The 14,910-nt window shown below is 43.7% G+C and overlaps 1 protein-coding gene across 1 annotated transcript in view; it reads right to left on the reverse strand.

Annotated features, from left to right (window-relative positions):
• MYO1E (myosin IE) overlaps nucleotides 1-14,692 on the reverse strand; it is a 267,148-nt gene extending 252,456 nt beyond the window's left edge. The window contains exon 1 of the mRNA XM_040342781.1: nucleotides 14,352-14,692. Within this exon, the coding sequence (XP_040198715.1) occupies nucleotides 14,352-14,354 (3 nt within the window). The 5' untranslated portion in view covers nucleotides 14,355-14,692. The remainder of the gene's footprint in view (nucleotides 1-14,351) is intronic.
• Nucleotides 14,693-14,910: the final 218 nt, after the last annotated feature.

The following is a 14,910-nucleotide window of genomic DNA, read 5'->3' on the forward strand; positions in this document are numbered from 1 at the left end:
TGTGTAAGAACACTATATATACTGGCCTATTTCTGCCCAGTCCCATGATCAGGCTTACCTCTTTGTCAGCCAGTTTGGCTTCACAGGAGATGAAGGAGCACCAACAAATGGGCCATTGAAGCCTATGGGTGATGTCACAACGCCAGGCTTTACTGGTCGATGTTGGAGCACTCTCCTCTCCCCTGCAGGTGTGGCTGACTGACACAGTGGGAGATCAAGTGACTGAACAAAAGCAAACTGAAAATAGGTAAGTATATACACCTATACACATTTTTCTTACACACAGGTTAGTTAGAATAGGTTTTAGAAGGGAGGAGGGGCCAGTTTTAAAGGCTAGTTGGGTGCAAGCTGGAATTCTGCTTTAACCGATTCATAAACATTCAGAACATTCTGCAAAACTCTACAATAAGCTGGTAAACATGTGGTTGGTTCAATCCAGCTGTATAATATAATGCCTAAAATTAAAACAAGGGTTCTGCCCTCAAAAGCTTACCATCCATTAGGCTACAATGCAGTCATAGAAACTATTTTTTCATTCATGGATAGGGATAGGTTAGAAGATTGCTTTCTTTAATGTTTTTTCTTTAATGTTTTTTTTTTTTTTATGAAAAGGAGGAAGGGCTGGGGTCCCATCAGCAGCCGCTGCCATTATACAAGCAGAAGACTTTTAGTTGAGTGGCACATTTGCACACATGTCGTGGGTACAGCAGCCCATTCGTTTGAATAGGCACAAAAAAAAAAAAAAAAAACACCCCACACGGGAAAGAAGTCCACAACCCCCTTTTCTTTTTTTTATTTGCGCTGCACTAAACTGCATGGTCCTGATGCCATTCTGAATGGCACCCCTACATGTCTGCTAAAGAGCAGAGTGGGTCAGGAACACACACACACACGTTCCTGACGCCACACTAATGTGAAGATAGCCTAATATATATATATATATATATATATATATATATATATATATATATATATACACACACACACACACACACACACACTATAAATGGGCAGTTTGGTTGTGGTTTTACCATCTGCCAAAAAGCCTAAACAAGGCAGCCAAGCCAGATAGGGTTATACACATGCTGTGGCTTTGATGGCCTTGGCAAATTTAAAAAGTGTATGTAAACCCTCCATACACCCAGTGAAGTGAACAGCCTCAGATGATACACAGATGAACCAAATCTCCCTACATAAGTTTTACATGTATATCTGCTGACTTCACATTTATATACACAGTTTAGAAAGTAGAGATCGTGTTAAGAAATGTTCTCTTCCTGTTTAACACAGAGTGTGATGTCTGGGCATACAGCCAAGATAGCCAACATTGCTGATTGGAGGAAAGGCACACTCCCCCTCTTCACATAGGCAGAGACTCTCAGGAGGTGTTTTGCAACAGGACCAGCTCCCTGCTAATCTATTTTAGCAACCTCCCTGGAAAGAAATTTCAGGCTGCTTTTATCTGATGTGTCAGAATTTGTCAGGAGTTATCTGGCTGATAACAGAGGAACGGGTCAGGAGAGAGCTATGGGACTTTGAAGAGAGATCACAAAACACTGCAGATATAAGTGCCCAGCTCAAATTTCATGAATTGGGGTTACACCTACTTTAAAGCGGAGTTCCGGACAAAAAAAATTTAATTGTTCCTAGCATGATTACTAATTAAATACAATAACAAACAATTATACAAAGTTAATTATGGATTTAGTAAAAATATAAAAAAATTACTTACTCAATATTTCTCCCTCCTGTTGTGGCCGTTGCCATCATGTGAAGCCCAATCGATATCTCTTCCTGGTTTGCTTTGGAGAGGTGCATGCTGGGTAACCACCATACACCTCTGGATCTCGCACACATACGCGATTCACCGGCGGCTGTAGCACCGATTGTTCCTAAAGTTGCCATAACAACGGGCAGTGACAGAGGAAGGTCCTGCCCATTGTTATGGTAACATTTGATAAACAGATCTCGGAGCTGTGATTTGCCCTAAACTGCATTATTTCCTGACAGGATTTTTGATCATAGTACAGCCCACAGACTCATGGAAAGTTATGGCACCTCATTTCCCAGGAGCACAGGCGAGGGAGGAAGTGACGAGGAGCGGTGCGGACCAGGAAGTGGCAGATAAGGAGGACTACATGGCAACAGGGCGATTCTGGTAAGTAATTTTTTTTATTATTTTTTAATAGGTTTAGAGTAGTCTAATGCTGGAAAAAAATAAATAAAAAAAAAATAAAAAAAATTCAGGGTGGAACTCCGCTTTAACTTGCCCATTGAGGTCAATGGAACAGTGGCACACCAGCAAGTCAGCATTTGGTTAGTTACCAGCAAAAAACACCACTACAGCCATTCAGGGGGCAGTGTTGCCGGTAAACTTGCTCTACCTCCCTCTGGAAAGCAATCTGCTGCAAATCACGGTGAGAGAGCAACTACTACCTGTTTGAACCTAGTAAAAAGTAGTTTATCGTTTTTTATTGCTGTCCCTCCTGGACAGATTTACCCCTTCTAACTAGTCACCGGTACAAAAATGGAGGGAAAAACCCATAAATTTGAGTTGACCCCAGAACAGGAATAGGAGAAATCTTCCACTTGGAACATAATTTCCCAGTGACAACTGTCCATGAGGGGAATTTGCCTTACTTTGGAGAGATTCTTCTCACTTCCTGTTGTCTCCAAGCTTTGCTTTATAATCTACCTTCTTATATGCCGTACAATGTATGAAAACTCCATAAAAACAATTCTGTGTTTGAAGGCAGCTGTACCTACAGACAGTGCAGGGTGTGAACTGTACAGGAGGACTGAGCACAATCCCAGACACTCCTCCTGTTATCTGACTGAAAACAATGATTCACAGCGATCGCCACCACTGCCCCAACCAATGTCTTCCCGTACTGAGCTGACAATACCAATCACTTCACCAGGTCTGAAGTAAACTGGTAGTGATAAAGCTCAGAGGAGAAAAAAAAAAGCCACACACACATTATTAAGTTATAAGGCCTCATGCACACTGGATGTATTTAACATGGCTTCTAAGGCTGGATTCAAACCTATGCAGTTTTAGTGCTTTTTGCAGATTTGTACTACAGAACATGTTCCATTGGAAACCATGGTAAATGGACTGTAGTGCCAAATCTGCAAAATAAAAAAACACTAAAACTGCATAGGTGTGAATCCGGCCTAAGGGCGCCTGCCGTTTTTCTGTCTCCAAAACTGCTTGGTGTGTAAAAACCATCTAAAATGTATTAATGCTAGGCACATTTAGCACTTGAGCGTTAATTTCAATGGCCAGAATAAATTATTATTATTATGGCCAATGAAATGAATTACTGTTTGATGTGCCTAAACATGTTGTTATACACGTTTACACGTGTCAGACATTTTTTCTGCCAAAAAGCTGCTGCCAGGAGGAAAGGAGTTTAGGAGAATTTCGCAATTATGTCCAGTGTGCATGAGGCCTAAGTGGTTCTTGGATTCAATCACTCAGGATGAAACTGCTTGAGCATAATAATAATAATAATAATAATAATAATAATAATAATAATACTACAACAACAACAACAACAAGCTAAATCGCTGTACTATCAAATTTATAGTAACCCACTTAGCATCTAAGTCAGGGGTGTCCAAATGCAGCCTTACCATTGCCATGAATGCAGCCTCACATGTGCCATGAATGCAGCCTTACCAATGCAATCAATGCAGCCTCACATGTGCCATGAATGCAGCCTTACCATTGCCATCAGTGCAGCCTGATCGATGCAGCCTCGGAGGGCAGAGGGAGGGGGTCGGGACGAGTGCTGACAGTTTACAAACAGGAGAATCTCTGGTTTACTCTGTGGCCTCTTTAATACAAAGTCCTGCCTCCTACGATAGACAGAACAGTCGTCAAATGGAATTCCAGGAGACGGGACTTCCAATACAGACGCTGCTGAGTAAACAGGAGATTCTCTTCATGTAATCTGATGGCGCTCGTCCTGCCCCCTCCAAGGCAGCGCCGATAAATACGGTATATATCTTTTGTGGCCCTGGGGGCCACAAACACAAACACACACACACACACACACACACACACATATATATATCCAAATCCCCAGGGGGGCCATATTAAATCAACAGGGTGGCCGCATTTGGCCCGCGGGCCGGACTTTGGACATGCCTGATCTAAGTGGAGCCCACATCGTTATGGCCATTAAGGCCCAAATACACCTGATCACCTACACTTCTGAGAGGAGAAAGAAGGCAACAGTTTAGCACAAAGTATGTCAGCAAAGGACATGCTCATGCTATGTCCCCAATTACACCCTAAATGATGGCCAAGAAAGGACAAAAAAACACACACACACACACACACAGTTTTTCAGGTTACAACCAAAAACTTAAATGTGTTTTATTGGGATTTTATGTGATAGACCAACACAAAGTGGCACATAAAATTGTGATGTGGACGGAAAATTATAAATGTTTTTCAAAATTATTTACAAATAAATATCTGAAAAGTGTGTTGTACATTTGTATTCAGCCCCTTTACTCTGATACATACACCCCCCCCCCTCCCCAACTAAAATCTAGTGCAACCAATTGCCTTCAGAAGTCACCTAATTAGTAAATAGTGTCCACTTGTGTGCAATTTAATCTCCGTATAAATATAAGGGCTTCACTGTTCTGTGAAGCCCTTATGAGGTTTGTTAGGGAACCTTAGCGAACAAACATCATGAAGGCCAAGGAACAAACCAGACAGGTCAGGGATAAAGTTGGAGAAGTTTAAAGCAGGGTTAGGTTATTAGAAAATACCCCAAGCTTTGAACATCTCACAGAGCATTGTACAATCCATCATCTGAAAATGGAAAGAGTATGGAATGACTGCAAACCAAGGTAGGAGAATCTGTGTGTGTGTGTGTGTGTGTGTGTGTGTGTGTGTGTGTGTGTGTGTGTGTGTGTGTGTGTGTGTGTGTGTGTGTGTGTATATATATATATATATATATATATATATATATATATTAGGGGTGCAACGGATCACAGTTGATCCGTGATCCGAACGGGTCACCTCCTTCGGATCGGAACACACTGATCCGCGGATTGCTCCGGCGCTAGGCCGAAGCCGCGGCCTTTCCTAATGTTATGGCCGCGGCTTCGGCCTACCTCCGGAGCCGCGACCATAACGCTAGGAAAGGCCGCGGCTTCGGCCTAGCTCCGGAGCCGCCGCCGTAACATTAGGAAAGGCCGCGGCTTCGGCCTAGCTCCGGAGCCGCGGCCATCTTGGTACACCCAGCGGCGGCCCTCCTCCGTTTACACCCACAGAGGAGGAGCCCGCACTCGTGGGACACACCGCTCGGGGAGTGTCTGTCGGTACTAGCTGGGGGGGGGGGGGGGGGGGGGGGTCGCTGTACTGAGAGAAGGGGGGGTCACTGTACTGAGAGAAGGGGGGGTCTCAGTACAGTGACCCCCCCCTTCTCTCAGTACAGTGACCCCCCCTTCTCTCAGTACAGTGGGGAGGGGGGGGGTCACTGTACTGAGAGGAGGGGGTGTCTGCACTGAGGGGGTACTATAGTTGGTGGGGGGGGGGGGGGGGGGACATGTGGATATTACAGTGGGGGAGATTTTTTTTTTGTTGCCGATCCGAAAAATGATCCGATCCGTGACTCCTGATCCGAGAAACGATCAGAACCGTGAGTTTTTTGATCCGTTGCACCCCTAATTTATATAATTATATATATATATATATATATATATATATATATATATATAATCACACGCGCGCACACACACACACACATGCGTTTAGGATTATGCCCCCCTTTGTTTAGGCCCAATTTACATGCCTACAAATGCATACAACGTGTTTATATGTTTAAGCCCATAACGTGCATGTTCTTAAATGCAGATTTTTGAATTCTGTGTTCTGGATCTGAAAGCAGCTCATGTTTTTGCACCTGTGTGAATGGCTTTATAGAAAACAAAGCAGCTATATTCAGAATTTAAAAAATTTGCAGCATCTACCAAGACTCATGTTAAACACAAGCGAGTTCACAGCTCTGGGTATTCAGGCTAGAACAGAATGGACAGGTTCTCTTTAAGAAGAGTGTCCAGCCAGGCCTCCTCCAAGAAGCCGCCTCCAGCAATTCAGGAAACAAGCAAAAGGCAAAAAAAAGGAGCCACTGCAGCAACGTACACCCAGCTCTGTGTTCTGCAGGAACACTGCGTCCATTCACCTTGTAGTCCACCCAGAGGGAGAACGTGTAAACACGTACAGTATGGAAGGAGGAGCAAACACAAAGATGGCTTTACTTTAAGACAGAGATGTCTGACTCCAACTTTCCCTCTAAAACAGGAGATCAGGTAACCCTATCACTGCCAGGGGACATGTAACCCTATCACTGCCAGCGACAGTCGCTCCATGCAAGCAGATGTGACTGATGCCAATATTTGCTGTCTGCTTACAGCCAAGCTGGTTCTAAAAGTATCATTTTCTGTGCAGAAGACGGCTGAAATCCCCATCTGATATAACAGGAGGAACAAGCAACCTTTATGGACTTCATGAATAAAAACGAGAAGCCGACACTGAAAGCAGTTCAGGAGACAAAAGTTGGCCACAGACAAGTTATAAACCGAATAAAAATCTGTGGTCGATCGTAACGTTTGCATCATTCGTGTGCGGGCTGTGACATGCGTTTGTGCCACAGTCAAATGTGCCTGATCCAACATGCTGAATGTTTTATTTTTATTCTTTGAGAAAAGCGAAATAAAAATGTCCGCACACTCAAAATTTCAATTAACAGAACGTTTGGTTTTCGACTTATCTATGGCTTCAAAAAGAATAGAAGGGCTCTCATGTCACACAAGGCTAAACACTACAACAGGGAGGGGTTACAACTTTTCATCAGGGTCCCCCACCAGAGCGGCCCCTTACATCAGGGTCCCCCACCAGAGCGGCCCCTTACATCAGGGCCCCCCCACCAGAGCGGCCCCTTACATCAGGGTCCCCCACCAGAGCGGCCCCTTACATCAGGGTCCCCCACCAGAGCGGCCCCTTACAACAGGGTCCCCCACCAGAGCGGCCCCTTACATCAGGGTCCCCCACCAGAGCGGCCCCTTACATCAGGGTCCCCCACCAGAGCGGCCCCTTAAAACAGGGTCCCCGACTGGGACACCCATGCATCTCATATACATGGCTACACACCAAGAGATTTGTAAAAGCGATGCAGCAAAAGAAAATTAAACCGCTTCCTTGCAATGTTACAATATACCAAAGGCAAACAAATTGTATGTTTAAAGCACTCTCCTACTAATCTAAATTTCCTGTAGGTGCGATTGGTTTACCACTTCTGACATCAGGCTCAAGAAGTCTGCACTGAGCTGCAAGTCAAGTAACAGGCATCCCCTGTAAGAAATACATTTCATAGCAAAATAATTTTGTAGTGACTGCAACATTTCTTGTTCAGACACAGAGATTGCTCAGGGGGTTAGGCCCCTTTCAGACGGACGGCTGTTTTGCCGCAGTTAAAAGCACTACAAATGTGTTGTGAAATTCAAGGCTCCAGGCACTGCGATTAGCTGCATTTGCACATTGCGATTACATGCGTTTAATTGTGGTCCGCGTTTAGCTGCGGTATTTCCATAGCAACCCTTTTTATTATTTTTGTTTTTTTAAACGCTGCTATCCGCAGTTGACAAAAAAGACTGCGATTACCTGCGGTTATTTGCATATAGCTACGCTACATCACACCTGGACGCATTCAATTCTATTTTTTCTATTCGCACCAAAACGCTTGCAATGTAATCGCACGCAAACGCTGTGTGTGAATGGGGCCATAGGAAAACATTGTGTGCTTTTAGCTGCGGTAGAAAAATAGAAAATCCGCAGCTAAAAGCACCATTCTATCCGTCTGTCTGAAAGGGGCCTTATAACAAAAAGGCAGACCCGAAAACAGCATAAGAAAAAAAAAATAGAATGATTTTAAGTGCGAAATTAAAAGCTAAATTCCTGAATGGAATAAATGAGCAGACGTAAATATAGCATGCAACACAGGACTTTATTTTCTTCTATGGCACCGTGGCAAGTCCAACCCCCTTGCAAAATAGGTCTGAATGTGCCAAGCAGAATTTGGGAGTCAGCAGTCCTCATACACAGGCAGATGGTCGACCTTTGCCAATATGTGCGGAAGAGCTTACATTGTATATCCAGCTTTACACAGAACAGCAGATATCTTCCCTTCCAGACCCAAGCTATCTACTATGCAAATGTAGAGTCCAACGGTCACAGACGGCAGAATGATTTACTTCTCAGAGCAGAGAAATTACTCCCAAGTGTCACCTGCCTGTAAAAACCACCATCCGCAACTTGAAAGATCAGGCCTCCCAGGGGTCTGGTATATCTCATTTCCCCCCCCATTTTTACTGAAAACCATCAACACTTCCAGTTAACATTCCCAGAATCCTGCAGCTTCCTTCTTGAACAATAAGTAAACTAGTATCTCTATAATCTAAGTACTACAGAACCAAATTTATGGCCTACAAAAAAAGAAAAAAAGTCAGGGGCCCAGATTCTCAAAGGGCTTACGACGGGGCAGCGCCATGTACGCCATCGTAAGTCTTAATCTGGGCCGTCGTATCTATGCGACTGATTCTTAGAATCAGTTAGGCGTAAGTCTCTTACACCGTCGGATCGTAACTGCAATTTTTTTTCCCCCGCTAGGTGGCGCTTTTGTCGATTTCCCCGTCGAGTATGCAAATTAGCTAGATACGCGAATTCCCGAACGTACGTACGCGCGTGCGGCAGATGCAGTGACGTTTACGTCCCGGCGTAAAGTTGCCCCTGGGTCTATGAGGCGCAGTCAATGTTAAGTATGGCCGTCGTTCCCGCGTCGAAAATTTATAAAATTACGTTGTTTGTGTAAAACGTCCGTGAATGGTGCTGGACTTAATTTACGTCTATGTCAAAACCAATGACGTCCTTGCGACGTCATTTAGAGCAATGCACGCCGGGAAATTTTAGGGACGGCGCATGCGCAGTTCGTTTGGCGCGGGGACGCGCTTCATTTAAATGATACATGCCCCCTACCCACCGAATTTGAATTACGCCGGGTGTTTTACGCTACGCCGCCACAACTTTACAGGCAAGTGCTTTGTGAATAAAACACTTGCCTGAAAAACTTGCGGCGGCGTAACGTAAATCAGATACGTTACGCCCGCCCTAATTTACGCCGATATACAAGAATTTGGGCCAGGTTGTCCAAATTTGTCTGTTTTAGGGCTAATTATTATTTATTTATTTATTTTTAAGCAAAAGGCTTCAGACATGCTTTGTAAAAGCTCTCTGAACGCCAGACAAAGCTCCTGTCACTAAATAAAATAGTTAGCTTACACTCCTGTTTACACCTTGCTTTTGCTTAATATATTATACCCCATGTAGCTTTAGTGGTGCTTCAAAGCCTCCATTGAAGTCTATGGCACCACTGAAGCCTCATCGAAGCACCAAGCAAAGTGTAAACAGGACTGCAGGCTAACCGTTTAATTAGTGACTGGGGCTTTGGCAAAGCGTGTCCGAAGCCATGTTTTGAAGCAAGTGTAAACTAGCCCTTAGTGGTGCTTTAAAGCCTCCATAGAAGTCTACGGAAGAGGTCCCTTGAAGCACCTGCAGATTTTGAGAGGCTTTAATTCAGCTTCTTTGTTTTGGAGAAATTGCAGGATACACACACACACACACACACACACACACACACAATCTGCCAAGCTTCAGCAAAACTTCAAAAGAGCATCACTAAAAGCTTCACCACAGCATTTGAAAACACATAATAAAAGCGTGTTGAAGCCGTAGGCACTTTAATGTGTGTTGAAAATGAAGCAAGTGTAAATGAGCCCTAGAACAGGCAATCAGTGTACATATATTGGGGGGGGGGGGGTTCTGTCAATGCAGTCCTCGGGCTCTCCATACACATATAATCTGACTGTACAATCAACCTTGGCTATGGCCAAACACGCTTTGTTTAATGATCAATTTCTCTTCTGAACAAAATAACCAATGTCAACAACCCAGTCGGTCGATTTGCTACATAGGAAAGTGGATTTGTGTTGATAGTTATGTAATCACAAATCGTAAGTTATCAAATCGCATCTCTATTTCCACCATGTACTCTCACAATCTGATCAATCAAAATTTAATCAATCATATTCATGAACAAAGCAGCGTCAATGCAATGTGATCAATAACTTTCCACCCTGCCCAATCAACTCAGTATGATCAGATTTGAAGTGTATATGGCCACTATTAGATCTACCAAAACTCTGCAATATGAGAACTTGCCTTAACTATACAACCTATCTGGCAGGAAAGACCTGCTACTTCTCTGCTTACAGGTAAAAGGAGAACTAAAGGCAAAGCTTTGCTGCAAGTCCCCCCCTTCCATCTATGTTCCACTTAGGACACAATAACACCAAGGGTCCAATCACACTCTGTGCAGCGTCTGATCAACACCTTTTATCGCAAGGGCACATAGAACATTGCAAATGAGCCCCTGTGGGTCTTCCACAAGTCTGTCTGGGCTGAGATAGAAGGCGCAGCACAAATTCTAAGGTCGTTATATATGGCGATGAGTCAGGAATGCATTCAGGTAGTTTGTAAAAAATGACTGAGGTCCATTTAATAATAAGAGCAGCATTACATTTCTGGAACAGAGACCCAGGACTTCTAGGAAGGAGATTTCCCCACCGTCCTCCTGTGCTGACATTCTCCTCCCATCTCCCATGTCACAGCCTGTCCCTATGGTGCTGGTTACTCTAGTGACTGAACACACCAGTAGCTCAGGGACAATGTAGGTCCTGCAGGTGATGTCTGTCATCGTACACCTTCTCCACTCCATTTACTGCTTCTTCTGATGCTGCATCTCCACATTATATCAACTGCCAATTCATCCAGATGGATGAGACTTCTGTATAGATCCTACAGCCACCCCACAGATCCCTCCATACAGATCCTACAGCCACCCCACAGATCCCTCCATACAGATCCTACAGCCACCCCACAGATCCCTCCATACAGATCCTACAGCCACCGCACAGATCCCACAGCCACCCCACAGATCCCTCCATACAGATCCTACAGCCACCGCACAGACCCCTCTGTACAGATCCCACAGCCGCCACACAGATCCCTCCATACAGATCCCACAGCCGCCGCACAGATCCCTCCATACAGATCCCACAGCCGCCGAACAGAACCCTCCATACAGATCCCACAGTCGCCGCACAGATCCCTCCATACTGATCCTACAGCCGCCGCACAGATCCCTCCATACTGATCCCACAACAACCTCCATACAGATTCTACCGCCACCGCACAGACCCCTCCATACAGATCCCACAGCCGCCGCACCGAACCCTCCATACAGATCCCACAGCCGCCGCACAGAACTCTCCTTACTGATCCCAGTCACCGCACAGATCCCTCCATACAGATCCCACAGCCGCCGCACAGATCCCTCCATACAGATCCCACAGCCGCCGCACAGATCCCTCCATACTGATCCCACAACAACCTCCATACAGATCCTACTGCCACTGCAGACCCCTCCATACAGATCCCACAGCTGCCGCACAGAACCCTCCATACAGATCCCACAACACCCTCCATACAGATCCCACAGTCGCCGCACAGAACCCTCCATACTGATCCCACAACAACATCCATACAGATCCTATAACCACTGCACAGATCTCTCCATACTGATCCTACCAACGTAACTTCAACACCCGCTCTCTTTATGTTTAGGTGAAACCGACCAGTTTGATTTGCCAGAAGCAAATGATGACAAATAGGATACAATGTTTCATAAAAAGGTTTGCCTTTTCTTTCTTGCAGTGATCACCATCTGCACAATAATAGCAGGCTACTGGGAGATAAATATAATCAGAAGATTTAAAAATATATATATATATAAATTGATCGGTTTTGCTCAGAATTGAACAACCCAGTAGGCATCTTTCTGATCATTTATAAATCCAATCAAATAGTCAGATTTTTCAGAGAGTGGTTCAATAGGTCACACATAGGGGGGAGAGCATTTCAATCGATAGTTTTAGTACATCCGTTTCCACCATGCCATCTCATACTCTGATCAGTGTGTTCAGACACAAACTCACTTGCATTATCCCACCAGGAAGCTGTCAAAGCAACATCCAATCACAGTTGCTAGAGGCATTTCCCGCCCCCCAGCTTTATGTATACATGCTTCTGCGGGGCTACAAATGTTTCCAGCACCTATGATTGGCTGTCAGCTTTGACAGCTTCCTGGCGGGATAACTCAAGCAGGTTTGCACTCGTGTCCAATCGGAGCTCATCCCTGATCACCATCATGGTGGCAATACACGTCAAAAATAAACTCGATTCCTCCAGCCACACATTGGAGGAGACTTTCCCACCATCAGAATACACTGATTAGCGCTGCCAGCTACAGCCATTGGCACTAAGTGGAAAGTTTCCAACAGGGCAGTTGCACGGAAGTCGATTGGTAGGTTGACTTGTATATAACCACCCTGCCAATACATGGATCAAAATTCATCGTGGCTTAACTGATCTATAGTAGACCTTCTATCCCACCAATAGGACACACAGAGAGAAGTGGATTCTGATCGATCGCTGGAAGACAAGATCATCCGTTAAACTGATCGCATCTCTGTACTCCCAATGAAATCTCATATTCTGATCAAAATCATGAAGAAAAGCATCTCAGTGCTGAAGATCAGGAATTCTCAACTCTAGCGATCGATTTTTAATTGAATCCGAATCTAAATCAAATGAGAAAAAAGGAACTTATACCATATTGATGGTTTCAATTACAAATGATCAGATACTAATACTGAAGTGTGTGTGTGGTCACTATTACTGCAACATGACCGAGAAGGTTTCCACCATGGCTGATTGACTCAATTCGATCAAATCCAATCTCATTGTAAGGAAAGTTAAATGGTTTGTTGCATGTCGATCGGCTAATAAAACAGAAAAATGTACGGGGACTATAATGACACCTCATCACTGTACCCAGCTGACATTCAGATGATTGTAGAACTTATCATACAAGAGCCGATCACCATACAAGGATCGATCAATTATTAAACAAGAATCAGTCAGTCATTCTATATGCACAGATTATCATACAAAAATATTGATCACCAGACAAGTACTAATTATACAAGAACTAATTATTGTACAAAATATTGATCATACAAGAACTGATCACTATAGAAGTACTAATCAGCGTGCAAAATATTTTATCGATCACCATATAAGAACTGATCACTATACAAAAATGAATCATCATACAAAATATTGATCACCATACAAGTACTAATCGTCGTAGAAAATATTGATCATACAAAGAAATGTTCACTACAGAAGTACTAATCATCATAAGAAATGACCATACAAAAATATTGATCACCATACAAAATATGGATTATACAAGAACTGATCACTATACAAGTACTAATCATAGAAAATATTGATCACCATACAAGTACTAATCATCATACAAAATATTGATCATACAAGAACTGGTCACTATAGAAGTACTAATCATCATATAAGAAATGACCATACAAAAATATTGATCACCATACAAGAACTAATCGTCATACAAAATATGGATCATACAAGAACTGATCACTATACAAGTACTAATCATAGAAAATATTGATCACCATACAAGATTCTAGATTGTAAGCTCTAACGAGCAGGGCCCTCTGATCATTCCTGTATTAAATTGTATTGTAACTATGTCTTCCCTGATGTTGTAAAGCGCTGCGTAAACTGTTGGCGCTATATAAATCCTGTATAATAATACAAAATATTGATCATACAAGAACTGGTCACTATAGAAGTACTAGTCATAAGAACTGATAATCGTATAAAATATTGATCACCATGCAAGTACTTATCATATAAAAATATTGATCACCATACAAGAACTGATCGCTATACAATAACCAATCATCGTAGAAAATATTGATCATACAAGAACTGATCACAATAGAAGTACCAATAATCGAAGAAAATATTGATCACCATACAAGAACTAATCATCATATAAAATATTGATCATACAAGAACTGGTCACTATAGAAGTACTAGTCATCATATAAGAACTGATAACCGTATAAAATATTGATCACCATACAAGAACTGATCGCTATACAATAACTAATCATCGTAGAAAATATTGATCACACAAGAACTGATCACAATAGAAGTACCAATCATCGTAGAAAATATTGATCATCATACTAGAAGTGATGATCCCACAGCTGAGCAGGCATCCCAGGCAGAAGAGTCTATGATGGGATGTCTAGTCCGGACTTACCATGGTAGCAGAGTGTAGTGTGTGTCAGTGTTGTCCGGTAGTCGGGGATCTCCTCCTGCTGCTGCTGCTGTCAGCTCGGGCTCTGTCCCCATCCAGGTAATGTGATGAGAGGTGACGGGCTGGCAGTGCGGTAGACGTGGAGTGATCGCAGTTCCTGGAATCCTGTGCTCTGCCCTCCGCTCTATTCCCAGCGGGATGCTCTCAGCTCTCGCCGCTCCGGAGCGCTCAGTCATACGATTTACAATGAACACCAGTGCACCAGTCCTGGCTGGGATTGTCCATATATGGCAAACTAGGCTTTCTTGTAGCCAATCGCTGCCCGGCTAAGGGAACGTCAGGACTCCCCTGGGGAATGTTACTGGAGAGCAGGAGAGAGAGGGGCGGGGCAAAGGCTGATGGGTAATGTAGTCCTGGGCAGACTTCTCCAGCGAGAGTAAGAAGTGATCTGGAGGAGATCATAGTATGTTATGGCAGAACAAAGAGCACAGGGACCAATCAGATCCAGCCTGTTCGGTTAAAGTCATAATACACTCTAAAACACAACGGAGAATAGCACAGT

The sequence above is a fragment of the Rana temporaria genome, chromosome 3 (genome assembly GCF_905171775.1).
Source record: "Rana temporaria chromosome 3, aRanTem1.1, whole genome shotgun sequence".
NCBI lineage: Eukaryota > Metazoa > Chordata > Amphibia > Anura > Ranidae > Rana > Rana temporaria.